Genomic DNA, 20,170 nt, shown 5'->3' with positions numbered 1-20,170 from the left:
ATCTCCATCATCACCGGCATGACACCATGATCTCCATCATCTTGATCTATATCAATGTGTCATCACATGGTCGTCTCGCCAACTATTTCTCTTGCAACTATTGCTATCGCATAGCGATAAAGTAAAGCAATTATTTGGCGCTTGCATCTTATGCAATAGAGAGACAACCATAAGGCTTTTGCCAGTTGCCGATAACTTCAAGAAAACATGATCATCTCTTCCAACAACTTATATCTCATCACGTCTTGACCATATCACATCACAACATGCCATGCAAAAACAAGTTAGACGTCCTCTACTTTGTTGTTGCAAGTTTTACGTGGCTGCTACGGGCTTAGCAAGAACCGTTCTTACCTACGCATCAAAACCACAACGATAGTTTGTCAAGTTGGTGCTGTTTTAACCTTCGCAAGGACCGGGCGTAGCCACACTCGGTTCAACTAAAGTTGGAGAAACTGACACCCGCTAGTCACCTGTGTGCATAGCACGGCGGTAAAACCAGTCTCGCGTAAGCATACATGTAATGTCGGTCCGGGCCGCTTCATCCAACAATACCGCCGAACCAAAGTGTGACATGCTGGTAAGCAATATGACTTATACCGCCCGCAACTCACTTGTGTTCTACTCGTGCATATTACATCAACGCATAAAACCTGGCTCGGATGCCACTGTTGGGGAACGTAGTAATTTCAAAAAAAATCCTACGCACACGCAAGATCATGGTGATGCACAGCAACGAGAGGGGAGAGTGTTGTCTACGTACCCTCGTAGACCAGAAGCGGAAGCGTTATAACAACGCGGTTGATGTAGTCGTACGTCTTCACAGCCCGACTGATCAAGCACCGAAACTACGGCACCTCTGAGTTTTTGCACACGTTCAGCTCGATGACGATCCCCGGACTCCGATCCAGCAAAGTGTCGGGGATGAGTTCCGTTAGCACGACGGCGTGGTGACGATCTTGATGTTCTACCGTCGCAGGGCTTCGCCTAAGCACCGCTACAATATTATCGAGGATTATGGTGGAGGGGGCACCGCACACGGCTAAGAGATCATTGATTAATTGTTGTGTTTCTGGGGTGCCCCCTGCCCCCGTATATAAAGGAGTGGAGGAGGGGGCCGGCCAAGGAGGGTGGCGCGCCCAAGGGGGGGAGTCCAACTCCCACCGGGAGTAGGACTCCCCTTTTTCCTATTAGGGGTAGGAGAGGGAAGGAAGAGGAAGGAAAGGGGGGGGGGGCGCCCCCCTCCCAATTCGGATTGGGATTGGGGGGGCGCCCCCTCCCTTGCTCCTTTCCCCTCCTTTCCACTAAGGCCCAATAAGGCCCATATACCTCCCGGGGGGTTCCGATAACCTCTCGGTGATCCGGTATTGTCCCAATCTTACCCGGAACCTTTCCGGTGTCCAAATATAGTCATCCAATATATCGATCTTTATGTCTCGACCATTTCGAGACTCCTCGTCAAGTCCGTGATCACATCCGGGACTCCGAACAACCTTCGGTACATCAAAATATATAAACTCATAATGAAACTATCATCATAACGTTAAGCGTGCGGACCCTACGGGTTCGAGAACAATGTAGACATGACCGAGACACGTCTCCGGTCAATAACCAATAGCGGAACCTGGATGCTCATATTGGCTCCTACATATTCTACGAAGATCTTTATCGGTCAGACCGCATAACAACATACGTTGTTCCCTTTGTCATCGGTATGTTACTTGCCCGAGATTCGATCGTCGGTATCTCAATACCTAGTTCAATCTCGCTACCGACAAGTCTCTTTACTCGTTCCGTAATACATCATCTTGCAACTAACTTATTAGTTGGATTGCTTGCAAGTCTTAAGTGATGTGTATTACCGAGAGGGCCCACAGATACCTCTCCGACAATCGGAGCGACAAATCCTAATCTCGAAATACGCAAACCCAACATGTACCTTTGGAGACACCTGTAGAGCACCTTTATAATCACCCAGTTACGTTGTGACGTTTGGTAGCACACAAAGTGTTCCTCCGGTAAACGGGAGTTGCATAATCTCATAGTCATAGGAACATGTATAAGTCATGAAGAAAGCAATAGCAACATACTAAACGATCGGGTGCTAAGCTAATGGAATGGGTCATGTCAATCACATCATTCTCCTAATGATGTGATCCCGTTAATCAAATGACAACTCATGTCTATGGTTAGGAAACATAACCATCTTTGATCAACGAGCTAGTCAAGTAGAGGCATACTAGTGACACTCTGTTTGTCTATGTATTCACACATGTATTATGTTTCCGGTTAATACAATTCTAGCATGAATAATAAACATTTATCATGATATAAGGAAATAAATAATAACTTTATTATTGCCTCTAGGGCATATTTTCTTCAACATATAGCTGCGCCGGACTCGTCTAACCGTGTCCGTGGTGTTGACGGCCTATCAAATGCTTTAGTTGGTGAGGCCGTTTTTAGTGTGCGGCTGCCACGGCAGTCGCACTCTCTTTGGCGCGCAAATATCGCTCAATATTTCCATTCACTGTAATGATGCCATGTGGACTGGGCATCTTGAGTGTGAGAGAAATGTAATGCGGTATTGCATTAAAGTGAGCGAAAGCTTCGCGTCCAAGTAGTGCTTGATAGCCACCTTGAAACGGAGCAATGTGGAAGGTTAAATGTTCGCTACGAAAGTTATCGGGGAAGCCGAATATAACCTCTAGTAGCAGGGAGCCCGTGCAGTGAGCCCCTGGGCCTGGCGTTACTCCTTTAAAGGTAGTGTTGCCATGGCAAATTTTAGTTGGATCTATCCCCATTTCGCGGATTGTATCCTGGTATATGAGGTTTAAACTACTGCCACCGTCTATCAGGACTCGTGTAAAGTGGTATCCGTCAATTATTGGGTCTAATACTAGGGCAGCCCATCCTGCACGCCGGATACTTGCTAAGTAATCATGATGGTCGAAAGTGATCGGTTGAGACGACCAATGGCAGGACTTTGCGGTGATAGGCCTTTGGGCATATTTTTCTGGGAGTGCCGCTTTGTTTCTTCCCATGATCATGTGTAACACATTGACTGTTTTGACTTCTGGTGGAAACTTCTTTTGTTCCCCAATGTCTTGCTTGGGAGGCTCATCCTCGTCTTCGCTTGGTGTATCCTCCCCCTTGTGTACGGCGTTGAGCTTGCCGGACTGCTTGAAGACCCAACATTCTCTGTGGGTATGATTAGCGGGCTTACCTGGGGTGCTATGGATCTGACATACTTGGTCCAGAATTTTGTTTAGGCTGGACAGTTCATCTCTGGCGCCTTTAGAGGGCGGCTTTTGCTGACTTGGCCGAGAGCTTTTGAATTCGGCATTTACTGCCGTGCTCTTCGTGCTGTCTTCTTTATTCCGGCGTTTGTTATTGTTGTTGCGCCGTGATTTCCCGTTTCCATCTCTAACTTCGGATGTACTGGGATCGCTGATGCTGCATCTGGCTAGCCAGCTATCCTCACCCGCACAAAAGCGGGTCATGAGGCTTGTTAATGCTGCCATTGTTCTCGGCTTTTCTTGGCCGAGGTGTCTGGCAAGCCATTCGTCACGGACGCTATGCTTAAAAGCTGCCAAGGCTTCGGCGTCCGTACAGTCGACTATTTGGTTCTTTTTAGTAAGAAACCTGTTCCAAAGCTTTCGGGCTGACTCTCCGGGCTGTTGAGTAATATGACTCAAATCGTCCGCGTCCGGAGGTCGGACGTAAGTCCCCTGAAAATTTGCCCGAAAAGCATCTTCGAGCTCTTCCCAGCTTCCAATGGAACTTTCGGGGAGGCTCTTAAGCAAGCGCCGAGCTGGCCCTTTGAGTTTGAGGAGTAAATACTTAATGGCGTGGAGGTCATCTCCTCGAGCCATATGGATATGGAGGATATAATCCTCAATCCAGACACCAGGGTCTGTTGTTCCGTCGTATGCCTCTATATTTACGGGTTTGAATCCCTCTGGAAATTCATGATCCAGCACCTCATCGATGAAACATAGGGGGTGTGCGGCACCCCTGTATCCGGGTGTACCGCGTTCTTCGGATATTTGTTGTGTTGCGTTGTATGCTGGAGCGCGCTTACAAGGTCCATAGATGGATCTGGTTGTGCCGTCCTTTTGATGCGAGTCCTCGCGTGGATCGCGTATTGGCTTATGTGCGGCGTTGTTTGCCGCTTTATGTTGGCCGTGAGGTCGCCTATCCAGCCAGATGGCTGTTTTGATTTTTGGTTGTGGGGGATCTAAGGCCTCCTCATCGAATTCAGGTAGCAACTTCCGCTTCGGGTAGCTCTTGGTAGGGCGATTACCACTGTACTTCGCTTATGTGTTGAGTACTTTGTTCCATCTGATTTGGAGTGTGTCTTGCGCAGCTTTGAGCCTTTGCTTCTGTTTTTTTAGACTCCTCGCGGTGACAACGAGCCTTTGATGGGCATTCTGTTGCTCCGGGTGTCCGTACGGTGTGACGTCATCTGGACTATGATCTTTGACAGAGTCGGGTTGTTCGGCTTGATTCTCCGTGTTGTCGTGGTCCGGCAATTGTTCCCCCTGCTCTAACGCTGGGTCTGTATGATCGTTGTTTCTGCCGAGGCGGGATTTGGGGCGGCGCTTACGCTGCCGTTTTGACTGTTTCTCGAGGGAACAACCCTTCATTGCGTCCTTCCGTTCCTCATCGTCGTTTTCCTTTGGTGTGTCCACCATGTATACGTCATGTGGTGAAGTGGGCGTCCAGTGCCCTGGGGGCAGTGGTTCCTGTTCGTCTCCTACATCGTCGTCCATGCCGTCGATGTATTCGGAGTCGGAGTCGAGCATGTCGGTTAAGTCATCGACAGTGGCTATTAAGTGGGTGGTGGGTGGGCCGCGAATTTCTTCGTCGTCCGTATCCCAGTCCTGCCGAACATAGTTCGGCCAGGATCCTCCTGACAAGGAGAGAGACCTTAATGAGTTCAGTATGTCGCCAAAGGGCGAGTGTTGAAAAATATCCGCGGAGGTAAACTCCATGATCGGCGCTCAATCAGATTCGATAGGAACGGGCGCAGGCGGCTCGGAGTCCGTGGCCGGAGAAGGATCCGGCAGTTTAACAACACGGCTCTCGTGCAAGGTAAGGTCGATGTTTGGCTCGATCGCTGCTGAGGGTAAGGCCTTCGTGGAGGGGTCCATCCACCCATCCATGGACGGCGCGACTGGCTCCGAATTGAGGGTCGGAGCGGCTGCCTGTGTGATCTCCTGAACACTGTCCGATTGTAGAGCTAAATCATACTCATCGTGACCGCGTGACGCACAAGGCAGAGGCTCGAATCCGTCGAAGATCAAGTCTCCACGGATATCGGCCGTGTAGTTTAAGCTTCCAAACCTGACTTGGTGGCCAGGGGCGTAACTTTCAATCTGCTCCAGATGGCCATGCGAATTGGCCCGCAGTGCAAAGCCGCCGAACACGAAGATCTGTCCGGGGAGAAAAGTCTCACCCTGGACTGCATCGCTATCGATGATAGTAGAAGCCATCAAGACTAACGGCGAGGACACAGAGGAACTCTCAATGAAAGCACCAATGTCGGTGTCAAAACCGGCGGATCTCGGGTAGGGGTCCCGAACTGTGCGTCTAAGGCGGATGGTAACAGGAGGCAGGGGACATAATGTTTTACCCAGGTTCGGGCCCTCTTGATGGAGGAAAAACCCTATGTTCTGCTTGATTAATATTGATGATATGGGTAGTACAAGAGTAGATCTACCACGAGATCAGAGAGGCTAAACCCTAGAAGCTAGCCTATGGTATGATTGTATGTTGTCCTACGGACTAAAACCCTCCGGTTTATATAGACACCGGAGAGGTTAGGGTTACACAAGGTCGGTTACAAAGGAGGAGATACACATATCCGTATTGCCTAGCTTGCCTTCCACGCCAAGTAGAGTCCCATTCGGACACGAGACGAAGTCTTCAATCCTGTATCTTCATAGTCTAACAGTCCGACCAAAGGATATAGTCCGGCTGTCCGGAGACCCCCTAATCCAGGACTCCCACAGCGGGTTTCATCCCGTGTGGGTTGGAGGAGGCAGTGGCGGTCCACATTGCACTCTACCGCTCCTGGGAGGACAATGCCCGGCGGACGACAGAATCTGTCCGGCGTGACTCCATAGCGTCGGCTCAACGGGCGTTCGGGTCGTTTGGGGTTGGATCATCGTGGTCCCGGCAACCGGAAAATCTCTCCATCCCCATCACCAGTCGGGCGAACTATGAGTCCCACCGGGAACGGACGGCCCGCCGTGGGAAGGAGAAGATAAAGGCCGCCGAGACCCGTATCGCGGCGGAAATGTGGCGGCGAAGGCGGCGGAGGCGGCTGATGCAGTGCCGCGGGCAGCTGTAGAGGAGGAAGCCATATGTGCTCGCATTGTGAAGAAACGACCGTGGAGGAACACGCGCGCCCTCGTCCGAGAGCAGAATCAGGCGGTCCGTGCCATATGACCGGACTGCTACCGAAGGAGGAAAAGACGGACAGTGACGGCGAGGATAGCTCCGGTGACGGGCAGATTCAGTGCGGGTTGACTGGGGTGTCATCCCGTGCGGGTTGGAGGAGGCAATGCCGGTCCACATTGCACTCCGCTGCTCCTGGAAGGACAACGCCCAGCCGGCGATAGGATCTGTCTGGCGCGACTCGGGTCCTCTGGGCTGGATCATCGTGGTCCCGATATCCGAAAAATATCTCCTTCCCCATCACCAATTGGGTGGACTATGAGTCCCACCGAGAACGGGCGGCCTGCCGTGGGTAGAAGAGGATAAGGGCCACCGAGGCCTGTATCATGGCCGAAATGGCGGCAGCGGCTGATGCGGCGGTGTGGGCGGCCGCAGAGGATGAAGCCATCTGCGCCCGCATTGTGAAGAAACGACAGCGGAGGAACAAGCGCGTCCTGGCCCGAGAGTAAAATTGGGCGGTCCGTGCCATATGACCAGACTGCCACCGAAGGAGGAAAAAGCGGACAGTGACGGCGAGGACAGCTCCGGCGACGAGCAAATTCAGTCATGTAAGATTAATGGATACAACACTCTAAATTCTGTATATTTTTTGGGAGTATCTAGAACACATTTAGATGAGATATAATTTGGTCTCATTCACTTTGAAAACAAGAACAAATACAACCCACGTTAGCACACACGCATCTTATAGCATCACATCCAATGACTATAAAATGTGAATGAGACCAAATTATATCACATCTAAATGAGTTCTAGCAAAACTGATATTTTTTTCTACTAGCTAGTACTATCATTCACAAATCTTGCGAATCAAATAAATCAGTAATATACATTCGCTAGATTGTGCGTTGCAGTTGCAGTCAACGTTAACCGGTTGCTTCACTAAAGAAAAGGGATTATTGAACCGTTGAACATACGCAGGGCTGCAGATCGATCAGTTCCCAGAGGCAAACAACTTGGGAGCCAGCTCGAGCAGGGCATCGAGCGCCTCCGGCTTGAACTTGCGTGCGAACACGGCGCACACCTCGGCCACCCCGCCGTTGTAGTAGCAGTCGCCGTAGCCCCGCCTCATCTCCTCGAAGAGCTCCTCGGTGATCTCGCTGCCGTTGTGGCTCTTTGGGTGCTGCCCCACCGGGTGCCGCCAGTCGGCGTAGGTGACGGTCCGGTTGGCGTTGCGGCGGCCCCAGCCCAGCAGGCTCGCCAGCGTCATGGGATAGTGCTCCTCCAGGTTGCGGACGCCGTGCTTGCCGTTCCGGAACACCGGGCCGTAGTAGGTCTCGTCGGAGACGACCTCGAGCGCGAGCGCGCGGTCCATCTCGAACCACTGCGCGCCCTTGCGCCATTGCGCTAGGCTGATGTTGCGCTCGGCGAAGAATTCCCGGTGCCGCGCGCGCCCGTCCCGGCGGTCGAAGCTGTCGACGAAGCTGGTGTTGGATCCGGTGAGGTAGGCGTACAGGGCGGGGAAGCCCAGGATGGGGATGCACGACTCCGACAGCAGCGCGAACCGCGCGTTGGCGACGTCCAGCAGCGCGTTCCCCAGCAGCCGCCGCTCCGCGTCCATCAGGTTGATGTTCCCCCAGCTCGTTCTCTGCATGCATGCATGCATGCACACCGCCGGCTATCAACGACGTCGACTAAGGTCGACGGGGACGACAGATATGAAATGTTAGTTGCGTACCTGGCTCGGGATGATACGGCCGTAGAAGGGGGAGTCGGGCGGCGGCGAGCCGGTGTAGTCGGGGCTGGTGTGCACGTAGATGGAGTAGAGCCCCTCGTGGCCATCGAAGAACTTGTCCCACAGGGGACGCAGCGGCACGTCCCCCCTCACCAGGAACAGGAAGGCCACCTTGGGCACGATCCCGTGCTTCGGCGTGCTCTTGATCCTCGGCACCATGGACGCCCTCCAGAGCAGCTCCTCGTCGGTCATGTTGTGCATGGCGCCGCTGCCGCTCTCCATGCGCCGTCTCTCCGTTGACGGCGTCGGCTCGGGAGGGGGCAACGGTGGCAGGATGCATGGCACCGCTTCCGGCGTTGTCGGTGGCGTTTGCAGCCGAGAGGCAGGCAGCAGCAATGGCGACAGGAAGTTGTGGACGTAGAAGTTCTCGAAGGTGACGTTGGAGACCAAGCCCAGCACGTATGCCAAGCAGAAGACGAGCAGCATGGGTACGACGGCGACGCGACCGCTGCCGGAACGAGGGGCCGGCGTGGGCTTCTTCATGGCCTAATTGCTAGCCTCGATCGAGCACGCGTGTGAGCTACGGAGAAGTTGATGCTCCGGCCTGTTGGCTATGCTTCCAACGACGTAATTCAGCCTTGGTTTATATGCATGTTAGCACTAGCTTGCTCTTGAAAAAGTATGATTAGATACTCAAAACGCAACTAACACAACAAAGCTGATTTACGAAACAGACATTAAATTTTATCTTGGTACATGTAATATGAATTTATGGCTTTGTACATAAAAATAGAGGGAGTACTAAAACGCAACTAAAACGGTAAATTTCGTGAAAACGGGTCTCGCGCGTGGGTTAGAAAGGGTTCTTGATTAGCTTAACTTCGAACTTGAAAAGCATGGAGTATGATTATTAGTTGAATCTCAGCTTCGTCACATTTTCCAAATTATACAAGGATATTGGAACTTCCTGAACATTTGCTATTAAGCTCGCGCGCCAGTTTTCTGTACATAAAGATGACCGACATCGGACGTTGCTTAATTGTGACCCATGTGATAGCACAAGGTCAATAGCTAGAGGAGACTTGGAAATAACACAAGCATACGGCGAGGAGACGGAGGATCACAGTAAAGGAGATGGGCAAGTAAATTGCGGGAGTGGCTATCCATAGTTGACTAAATATATATTTTGGCTACCAGCTGTCAATCCTCTCTATCCAACCATGCGATCCAAATCGTACGCTCCCAGAAGGTAAAAGCACCACACCATGCGATCCAACCATGTCAACGGCCAAACGCCTGATCGGCCGCCCGTGCTGTCCGATTAGCTCAACTGTTACCCGTTCGATCTGCATCATATTGCCTTTTCTTTTATGTTAAAGAAAAGGTTCTAGCTTGACTTTATAGATAAAGGCAATGAACGAGTTCACAAACAACAATCTAAAATCACAAGCATCAATAAATCATGGGCCATATACATGCATAAAATGTAGTGTATCTATACCTACTAATAAAAAGATTAATGTTTTTGCTTGTTTGTCATCAAATTACCCTCGAAGTTGGCAAGAATTAACCATCAATGCCACCCGTAAGTGGCAAAAATGATTCACTTTTTATTAAGTGGATGCCGGTTATGTTTGGTTCATGTTATGCCCTCACATTGTCACAAGTGCACAAGCACCCGACTGATAGGTTGTCACTTAGCCATCGGGGACACCTGGGTTCGATCCCAGCTTGGTCCCCCTTTTCTCCCCGACCCTTTTCTCCCCGAATTTCTATTGATAGAGTTGCCTCACCAGATGTCGCTTAGCAGATGGGCTGCACAGTTCAATTGCAACATAACTATTTTCTAACTTTTTTCGCATGTTCAAGAACTTTTTAAAATATCTGTGATGTGCAATAAAAGTAACGCAACCAGGAAGGTGAGAGGCGCTATGTGCGTAGAGTTGCATGCAAAGAACTAGGGTCATTTCGTTCAGACGCAACCATTTTTTCTACTGATCTTCAATTGTATGAAGAGATGGCCTAAAACACGTTTAATAGAACCCTTTTATTGAGATTTTTTCACGACTTGGTGCAAATTTTAGACATTGCTTCAATTTTAAAATAATGCCTTGGTATAAAAGATTTGAAAATTAGGCTATTTAACATCAAAATCAACACACAAAAACCGTACCAAAAGTATTGTACGTGTAGCATGCTTTTTAATATACTATTTATATGAATTCCTGCTAGACATTAGTACGGGCCTCTCTGCCGTGGCACCATTCGTATGTCGTTGGACCTGACTGAAAGATCAATGGACATATCAATAATCTGTCTCGGGCATACAATCTCAGCCGAACCCCATGACCTTAGGAGCCAGCTCGAGCAGCTTGCCGAGCGCGTCCCCGGAGAACTTGCGCGCGAACATGAAGCAGAACTCAACGGCCCCGCCGCCCCCACGGTAGCCGCACTCCCCGTTCCCTCGCCTCATCCCCTCCAGCAGCTCTGCCGTGACGACCGTCCCGCCATAGCTCACCGGGTGCCAGGCTCCCGCCCGCCATTTGGCGTACGTGAGGGTCCGGTTCGCGTTGCGCGCGCCCCAGCCGAGCAGGGTCACCAGTGTCGGCAGGTAGTGCTCCTCCATGTTGGCGACGCCGTGGTGACCGCGGAACACGGCCATGAACCGCTCCTTGGCGACGACCTCCACGGCGATCGCTCGGTCCATCTCGAACCACTGTGACCCCTTGCGCCACTGGGCGAGGCTGACGTTGCGTTGGGTGAAGAAGGGGGCGTGCCGCGCGCCGTCGACGTAGCTGTCGACGAAGCTGGCGTTGGAGCCGGTGAGGAAGGCGTAGACGGCCGGGGAGGACAGGAGAGGGACGCACGACTCCGACAGCAGCGTGAACCGCGCGTTGGCGAGGTCCAGCAGCGCCGTCGCCACCAGTCGCCGCTCCGCGTCCACCAGGTTCATGTCGCCCCAGCTGGTGTTCTGCGTGTACAATGAGATCATCAGGAAGCATAGACGCATGCGGGGATAGCTCAGTTGGGAGAGCGTCAGACTGAAGATCTGAAGGTCGCGTGTTCGATCCACGCTCACCGCATCACCTTTTTTTTTTCTTTTGCACGTTACCTGGCTTGGGATCGTGCGGCCGTGGAAGACGGAGTCTGCCGGCGGCAAGCTGGTGTAGGCGGGGCTGGCGTGGACGTAGATGGAGTAGAGCCCCTCGTGCCCGACGAAGAACTTCTCCCACAACGGCCGCAGCGGCAGGTCCCCCCTCACGAGTGTGAAAGAGTAAAACGAGAAAGCGAATGATTGGAAAATGAATAGTCTTCTCATTGATTGAAGATTAGGGGTATATATACCCAATACAAAGGCGGTTTACAAAAGAGGCAGTTGTCAAAGAGACAACCGACATAGCAGGGATTAACATATTAATTAACTTAATTAGTTAATTCCTAACACTCCCCCTAATCAATGCTTGTCCTGGTGAATATGCATCATCTTGATAAATAATACTCCTTGTATGTCTTTGCCTTTGAGAATGTTCATCATCTTCATCTTGAGAAATCCATGTATAATTTTAAAGTCTCCTTCAAAAACCCTGTGGAAAAAATATGAGAAGAATAGTGTAGATATGTTGCTAAAACTCCTTTAAACCCAGTGGGAAAAATAATAAGGAGAAAACTGATGCAACATATAATGATTATTGTCTCTTGATAACTCATATGAGGAAAACCTTTGAAGAAGGAGAAAACTCATTGGTGAGTTTAGAGAACAATAAATATGCTTTGTATACTTTCTTTTAAAAACCCCAATGGGAAAAACTTTAAAGTATTGCATATGATCTTAAAAAGATATTGCCTCATTAAAAACCATTATGAGAAACTTTGAGAGAAAACTCATACGGGAAAAAGAGTGCAATCTGACATGCCATTGAAAAATCCTTTAAAACCCAGTGGGAAAAATATATGGAGAAAATGAGATGGCATATGTGAACACTTGTATCTATATTGTCTCGTTAAAAACCTTTTATGAGAAACCATGAGGGAAAACTCATGAAGGAAAAAAATACAATATATGTAATCTGTTGATTGTTAACAGGTTATAGTTTGGGAGATTACTCCCCCTCAACTTTGCAAATCTGGAGGATGTGTCATACCAATTTCATTGACATGATTATGACATTGTGAATAATCCGTAGGATTTTCACAGTATTTTGTTTGCAAATTATTTCCTCACTTTTCTATAATTCGTGAGGATGAGTAATTTCGAGCAATGTGCTTTTATGACATTTCTCCCCATATAACATGCAGGTATTGTGTAACACAAGTGGAAGCATCTTGATAAATCAAGTTATGTGATTCTGATGAATCTCAACCACATGATTTTGAGTGTGGTTTATCATTCCGCTGAGCCGTGCATATTTTGCAATGCTTTTAGATAAAGCAATTATGTTAGAATGATAAGTGGAAGTAGTCATTAGAGTCTATTTAGATGACTCCCAGAGAAGACTATTCCGATGAATTCAGTCATTAATGTGGCATTGTTGGGATCAAATAAAGAGCCAATACCATTTCATATATCATGGTCATATCTTGACTTTCCTGATGGAATTGCCCAAGATTTATTGTGAGCTTGATATATAAGTTGATATTTCTTATATCGACCATATACCTTCGTTAGGGGTTGCACTCTAAACAAAGATAGCAAATATAGTGTCAGGTCTGACGTAGTTTGCAATTATTTTAATGCGTTGGTGTTAGTGAGATAGAGAACCTTAGGTCCTGATATCACTTCATTATCACCCCTAGATATGAATGGATTTGTACCCTATCAGGGGTACTATGATCATATTACATGTCTTTTATTGGTATGATATATCCACATTGAACTTATCGTACATGTCTTGGATATATGTAGACTGGTATGTATTCTTAAGAGAATGCTCAAGTTGTAAGCTAAATTTGGTTGAATCCAAATTTTCCGTCTGGAGATGATTATGTGTATGTTTAGGTCTTGTATAGACATTGATGATGAGGTCATCAATTTACACTGAGGTGATGAAAGGAAATCAAATTTGGGATTCCTTTATTAAACATGTAAATAATCATCATTATTCGAGTAATCCTTTTGAAGAAGGAACTCATCTAGTCAGTAATACCATATGATTTCCGACTATTTCAAGTCATGGAGTGACTTATGAAGTTTTACACTAAACTTGTTGCGATTTGCTTTTGGATTCGGAAGTATAAGCCCTTCAGGGACTTCAATAGAGATTTCCGAAATGAGTGACTCATATGAGCATGTAGCCACTTCATCCATCAACTGCATGGATAATATTATTATTATTTTTATTGCCAATGATATTTAGTATCGAAACATAATTCCACTCATACCAAGCGGGTATGTTACATCGTAATCGATGTCGGGTCTCTGCGTGAACCCTTTTGCTACAAGCCTCACTTTCTCACCACCTCATTGACTTTGTCTATGAATGAGAAGTTTTTTAGTATTTCGTATGAAAGATACTTATGAGGAGTAGGTATTACTGCGGTAAATACCACTCATTTGCAGAGCGAGTGCTATTCTTCATTACTTGCTTCCTTTTATGTGAACCAATATGAGTGCAAAAGGCACTCTACCATGGATTTTGGTTCTGGGCCCAAAAGGTTTTAGCAATTTGAGAAGAAATATATGTCGACAAATGTAGTCTTTAGTTTATATGATTCTGATGAAATCATGGAAGTTTGTGGATAAAATATTTATTCCTTTTTAACTCCTTGTGATTTCCTACAACAAATGGAGTCAAGGTGTTTCGATGTCCCGACACATTTATGTCGGGCTTTGGATGATGAGCATCCAGTGAGGTGTCTTTCAACTTGATGTTGAATTGCATTTACTGGTTGAGGAATTGATTTCCTCTGTTTCCGCGGAAGCATAAGAGAAGTTATATCTCGTGTTGTTAGATTTTCTCCCCCTCTTGCTCTCATTTGGGGAGAAGAGTGGTTTATCAGGTACCTCCACTCTTTCTGACACTTTACTGCAGGAATATAGAATTTAGTAACACCTTGTCATCAGTAAATGTATGTGGCAGATTTGCAATGTGTTGCAAATATATGATCTAAACTTCTAGTTTAGATTCTTTGAGTACGTGGTTATAAGGATTGAATGTCAATAACATTTCTAATTTATTTCTCGGCATTCTGTGGTACTTATCTCCCCCTAATGCCGGGAAAAATCCTTTTTGCTGATGCCATCAGCATACGGGCTATGAATAATTTTGATTGACGGATAAATTGTTATTCCTCACATAGATCCCTAATTTTCGTGAGTGCCCATTGATGTACGCTGCAGTGGTGATATCGGTATGTAACCGAATTATCGCAGATGGGAAATACTTTGTTGATTTCCACGTAGTAACTACAAGGGGAAAATAGTATGATATGCAGTTGGTATGATTTAGATCATACTTACGGTGTGTAAGGCCGTATGTGTCCAGCAAGAGGCTGATAAATTTACAGTTCTTTAAAAGTGGTCATGTAATTCGTTTAACTCTCTTTGACAAGAAATTTAGCTAAACCATTATGGGTATGTACATAAAGTACTTAATGCACAAAAATGCTCATTGAATGAGTTCAACAACATTATTCATTTGAATGGGTTTATAGATTCTGTTTTCATGAGAATTTGCTCTTTAATAAGTTGAGCAATAGTAAGATCATGCATGGTTTGTGTGATAAGAGACACACTCAAAACATTTTATGAATGTGTATATGAGTACCATGAAGTATCTAAATTACCCCAGATAATGGTTAAGCAATCCAGACATATCTTTTGAATGTGTTCAAGGAAGAATAAGTGTCCTGCTTAGAATTTTAAGGTGAGAGTGCCTTAAAACTTATTTCCCCTATGGCACATGCGGTGCACATAAAATCTGATGATTTGCGAAAACTTGTAACTTGATAAGTTGTGACCACCGGAACTGTCAATAATTTTCTAATCATCCCCAAACCAGGATTGTTATGGCTACCAGGCCAAATATTTAATTTATTAAGATCTAGAAAATTATTATGTACGCAACAATATTGAGTATGAATTGTTTCATACATTCAAAATTTATCGAATATTGTGTCCAAAAAAATAGGATATTGGACATCGTACTACTTGTAGTAGAAAAATTATAGTCTAATAATATTTTGGGATAATTCAGAGATTACATGAGGTCTCCAATATTATTGAAAATTCTATTATGCAAACATATCATCGTTGCGAAGGAACTCACCATGCTTTTATTGCACCAGATTTTTTTGGTTCTCTCTTTCTGATGAAGATTTGAGAACAATCCAATGAACTTATTTCCTTTTTAAATAAATTTACAGTCTGATTTGACCATATGTTTGAGGGTTTGATAATCATAGGAATGATATTTGTGTAACCACACATTGGACAAACTTGAGAGTTGTCTTTGCCATCATTTTTGTGAAAAAGATTTATTCCTATCAAGAGATAGTTCTGCCTTTGGTTGTCTTTTAGCCTCCACTTTACTTTGAATTCCTCATGGTTCTATTTTGTGACCATGAAGTTGCACAAATACTAAGTACTAGCAAGAATTTCAAATAATGGAATAGAACCTATTGGGTGAATATTATGATTTTAAGAAATTCCATGTTTCTTTATCATGGAAAATGGTAATACCATCATATGAGCATGAAAGGGTATTAAGGGCTTTTACGACCAGATCTGCATATGAAAATATTTGATCACGGGATCTCAACTGAAGTTGATTAAGTGACAGAACTACACGAGGTGCAATAGACTTGAGGTCTTGAAAAACGAATGGGTGATCATTCGTGATGTGCTCATGGCAGCATATTACTCTTAAGGGATATATTCGAAGTGAATAAATATTCAGCCATAATGTACTTAGCTTGAGAACTAAGTGAAGTTTGTGACATATAAAATGCACATCTACATACTTAGCTATTAGGAGAATAGCCATGACATATTATCCTGTTGGTGGAGTTATAGTGGCAACAATGCCACAGGTGGATACAATGACGGATGTCATGAATCATCTTAAAATAAATACTCCCACCTAATCATGAATTTAGTGCATTTGAAAATGTAAGCAATGAAAGTGATTTGTTTGAGAACAATCATGGCCAAGGTGATCCTTGGTGAACCTAGGTGTATCCTTCAACACAACGCATGTGATGAAATCATTGTTAATATTTTGGACTTGTTCTTGAGGAAGTGTGTGACTTTAGAGTCACTGCCAAAATGTATAGAATTTGCATGTTTGACATTGGTTAGTCACTGTGAAAGTATAACCACAATGTGGTGTGGACATTGCAACAGTGTTTGAGACACTTGCTATAAATTATGGTATCCATCTTGATGGATGGAGGACATTATAATTAGAAATAGTGACAGGCTCTTATGCCATGTATTTAACCAATGTAATAGAAGGTAATAACCGGTATATGCAAATATTTGCATAGTTTTCCATCACATATTCAAGCAAAAGTGAGGCTTGAATAGTTTATATTTTAGTGAACAACAACAATAAATGCTCCGGAGGAGCAAGTTTTATTTGGCTGATGCCTTATAGCCATATGTGTAGACCTCAATTTATATAGGATAACACTTTGAAGATAGTCACCGGATGCGGTGTAGATCTCGCAGTAATAGAAAACATAGTCTGACTTTTGTCAGTACATGTTCATATCTCTATTACCTTATGTTATGCTATATTTAAGAAAATCACTTTGAAGGTAATCATCTGTCAAAGTGACATGATGTAGACCTTGCAGTAATAATGGATAGTGTGCAAAATTTTGCAGTAGATACCAGTATTACCTTATGATATCTTGAGGTAGTCATATCCACTATTAATATTTGGAGAATCACGTCGAAGTTAGTCATCTTGTTAAAATGAAAAGATGTAGACCTCACAATAGTGATGGATAATCTGCAAATGGTGCAGTAGATACCACCAATACCTTGTGATTCACAAATAAAATTTGGAATTGTCACATTAATATTAGGAAGAGCACTTGAAGGTAGTCATCTTATCAAATTGATAAGACGTAGACCTCACAGTAGTGATGGATAATCTGCAAATTATGCAGTAGATGCCATCAATACCTTGTGATTCGCAAATAAAGATGTGGTCATATTAAGTATGACACTTCACAATCCTTGTTTTGAATTTACATCATGATTTGCAAGAAAAAGAAGAAAATCAACTGCAAAACATAGTTGTTGCACTTAATGTCAAGAATAGTACTAGTATCTTGTGTTCCATTGCAGATGTAATGGTCGACCCATCCAAAAATATAGGCTCAATGCCTTGGAACTCAACCGATATGATATACTAGGTATTATCCAAAATCTAAAACAATAAGCCTGATGGCTTGTGTTCAAGTAATGTTAAGTCTGATGACTCATTTGCTAATAAAAGAAACTAGAAGGGCTTAGACTCAAATGGCCGAATGGATAAGGTTCCTATCGTCATCCACTCATCCTGGATGCATCACAAATCAATCGATTTGTTTCCTCTGCACAGAGGCACCGATGCTGCGGTTCATGGCGTCGCTGGCCGTAGTCGGAGGGCGTTGCCGGCCGTCGGCTTCCGCGCCGTGCCGGAGGACGTCGCCTCCACTGCCGCTCATGGTCCGCGCACGCCGAAGGGCTGGATGGCCACGTCGTGGGAACCGCCCTGAAGCCGAGGGCCTCGGATGATGTCCGTGTGGCGCGCGCGTCACTGTGCGCGGAGGATTCAGGCAGACGGAGGGCGCCGCCGCGCCACCGGGGTGCGTCGGGCGCCGGAGGCCATGACTGCAAAATCGCCGTCTTCGTCCGTGGAGGCGTAGATGCGGGCGTCGCCTCGAAGTTCTTGGTATGGATTTTCGATCAATCAATTGTGGGCGCGAACGCCATCTTCTTCCTTCTTTTCTGTTCGCCCTTTTCTATTGTGATGTCTTGCGCAAGAAAGGATGCGAACATTGCCCAATCACCTATCCATTAAAGATGAAAATCAAGGGTCAATCCGTTGTGGTTACTTGATTGAATAATTATGACCAATTTCAAGATCCTCTTTGGAGTATGATCAATCGGTTTCTTCTTTTGTTTTGATCTCTCCATCCTGTTCGAAGGTGATCTTTCAATCGATGGAAGTTGACGCCCCTGTTCATTCTTGTTCTTATTTTCTCCTGTCCGGCCAATTGTCGTCGTGCGGGGAGGTCGAGGCAGCGCCCGGATGCTTGTGGCCGATGGCCGTCTGCGTCGAGGCAGGGGATGGCCCTCCTGTTCCTGTTGTTGGCCTAATCGCTCTCGGTTAGGGCAAAGTGCTGATAACGTGTGAAAGAGTAAAACGAGAAAGCGAATGATTGGAAAATGAATAGTCTTCTCATTGATTGAAGATTAGGGGTATATATACCCAATACAAAGGCGGTTTACAAAAGAGGCAGTTGTCAAAGAGACAACCGACATAGCAGGGATTAACATATTAATTAACTTAATTAGTTAATTCCTAACAACGAGGAACAGGAAGGCCACCTTGGGCACGATCCGCCACGGCACGCGGGCGACCCTGGGCACCATGGACGCCCTCCAGAAGAGCTCCTCGTCAGTCCTGTTGTGCATGAGGCCGCCACTCGGCCCGAGGAAGTCCGCGAACCCCAAGCTCACTGGCGGGGACGGCGTCGGCTGCTGTGAGGGAGGAGAGGGCAACGGTGGGCCGACGGCGCACACTGTCTCCGGGGATGGCGAGGGCGACTGTGAGGGTAACTCTGTCACCGGCGACGGCGCGGGCGCGTGCGGGGGCAGGGGTGACGGCGACGACGACGCCGCGCCGCCGCCACCAGTCCACCATGGCGACGCCGGTCAGGGGTCCATCAGGGACGGCCGCACCAAGGAGGAAAAGGCTGACGATGACGACGGTGGTGAGGATGGCGGCGACGACCGGCGACTACTCCGCAGCTAGTCCCTTTTTTAAATATATTTGCTATGTAAAAAGCCTTGAACATGTCTAATATATGCCAAATTTTGCCGAAATTTAGACGTGTTTAGCCGAACTTTGCCGAACGTTTTCTTTTTTGAAAAAATTTAGACGCGTCTAGGGGCGGCCTTGGGTCGGCGGCTGGGGACCAACTCGTCCCCAGGGCGTTTTTTTGCGTCGGCTTGCCCGTAGGCAGCGATTTTAGGCGCCTCCTGAGGGGCCAACGGCCGGAGATGCTCTAACATTGCTTTCGTCTTGCAAAAAGTTAACAACAACAATAACAAAGCCTTTAGTCCCAAACAAGTTGGGGTAGGCTAGAGGTGAAACCCATAAGATCTCGCAACCAACTCATGGCTCTGGCACATGGATAGTAAGCTTCCACGCACCCCTGTCCATAGCTAGCTCTTTGGTGATACTCCAATCCTTCAGGTCTCTCTTAACGGACTCCTTCCATGTCAAATTCAGTCTACCCCGCCCTCTCTTGACATTCTCCGCACGCTTTAGCCGTCCACTATGCACCGGAGCTTCTGGAGGCCTGCGCTGAATATGCCCAAACCATCTCAGACGATGTTGGACAAGCTTCTCTTCAATTGATGCTACCCCAACTCTATCTCGTATATCATCATTCCGGACTCGATCCTTCCTCGTGTGGCCACACATCCATCTCAACATACGCATCTCCGCCACACCTAACCGTTGAACATGTCGCCTTTTAGTCGGCCAACATTCAGCGCCATACAACATTGCGGGTCGAACCGCCGTCCTGCAGAACTGGCCTTTTAGTTTTTGTGGCACTCTCTTATCACAGAGAATGCCAGAAGCTTGGCGCCACTTCATCCATCCGGCTTCGATTCGATGGTTCACATCTTCATCAATACCCCCATCCTCCTGCAGCATTGACCCCAAATACCGAAAGGTGTCCTTCTGAGGTACCACCTGGCCATCAAGGCTAACCTCCTCCTTACACCTAGTAGTACTGAAACCGCACATCATGTACTCGGTTTTAGTTCTACTAAGCCTAAACCCTTTCGATTCCAAGGTTTGT

At 46.8% G+C, this 20,170-nt stretch overlaps 2 protein-coding genes and 1 non-coding gene across 3 annotated transcripts; 1 reads left to right on the top strand and 2 right to left on the bottom strand.

The window, feature by feature from the left end:
• Positions 1-7,084: 7,084 nt before the first annotated feature.
• LOC125547688 (glycosyltransferase BC10) lies at positions 7,085-8,736 on the bottom strand. Its single transcript, XM_048711493.2, has 2 exons — positions 8,144-8,736; positions 7,085-8,053 (listed from the first exon to the last, which is right to left on the bottom strand). The coding sequence occupies exons 1-2, from the start codon at positions 8,681-8,683 to the stop codon at positions 7,400-7,402; spliced, it is 1,194 nt and encodes a 397-aa protein (XP_048567450.2). The 5' UTR covers positions 8,684-8,736; the 3' UTR covers positions 7,085-7,399.
• A 1,736-nt stretch (positions 8,737-10,472) lies between these two features.
• On the bottom strand, positions 10,473-19,010 carry LOC125546510 (glycosyltransferase BC10-like; the record flags this gene model as incomplete). The annotated part of the gene is made up of 4 exons (XM_087514590.1): positions 10,473-11,111; positions 11,253-11,397; positions 13,607-13,611; positions 18,666-19,010. Coding segments are annotated over 4 exons (1,134 nt in total), but the record flags the coding sequence as incomplete, so codon positions are not given.
• TRNAF-GAA (transfer RNA phenylalanine (anticodon GAA)) lies at positions 11,151-11,223 on the top strand. Its single transcript has one exon. It is a non-coding gene; the product is annotated as a tRNA-Phe (tRNA).
• Positions 19,011-20,170: the final 1,160 nt, after the last annotated feature.

This window comes from Triticum urartu, chromosome 3A, assembly GCF_056163025.1.
Source record: "Triticum urartu cultivar PI428250 chromosome 3A, HENAU_Tu73, whole genome shotgun sequence".
Taxonomy (NCBI): Eukaryota; Viridiplantae; Streptophyta; class Magnoliopsida; order Poales; family Poaceae; genus Triticum; species Triticum urartu.
The sequence above is the reverse complement of the archived record's forward strand: the minus strand, read 5'-3'. Positions and strand labels throughout refer to the sequence as shown.

Coding starts and splice junctions, on each gene's coding strand:
- LOC125547688 (XM_048711493.2), bottom strand. CDS start 8,683: ATGAAGAAGCCCACGCCGGCCCCTCGTTCCGGCAGCGGTCGCGTCGCC. Junction 8,054..8,143: donor GCCGTATCATCCCGAGCCAG/GTACGCAACTAA, acceptor GCATGCATGCAG/AGAACGAGCTGGGGGAACAT.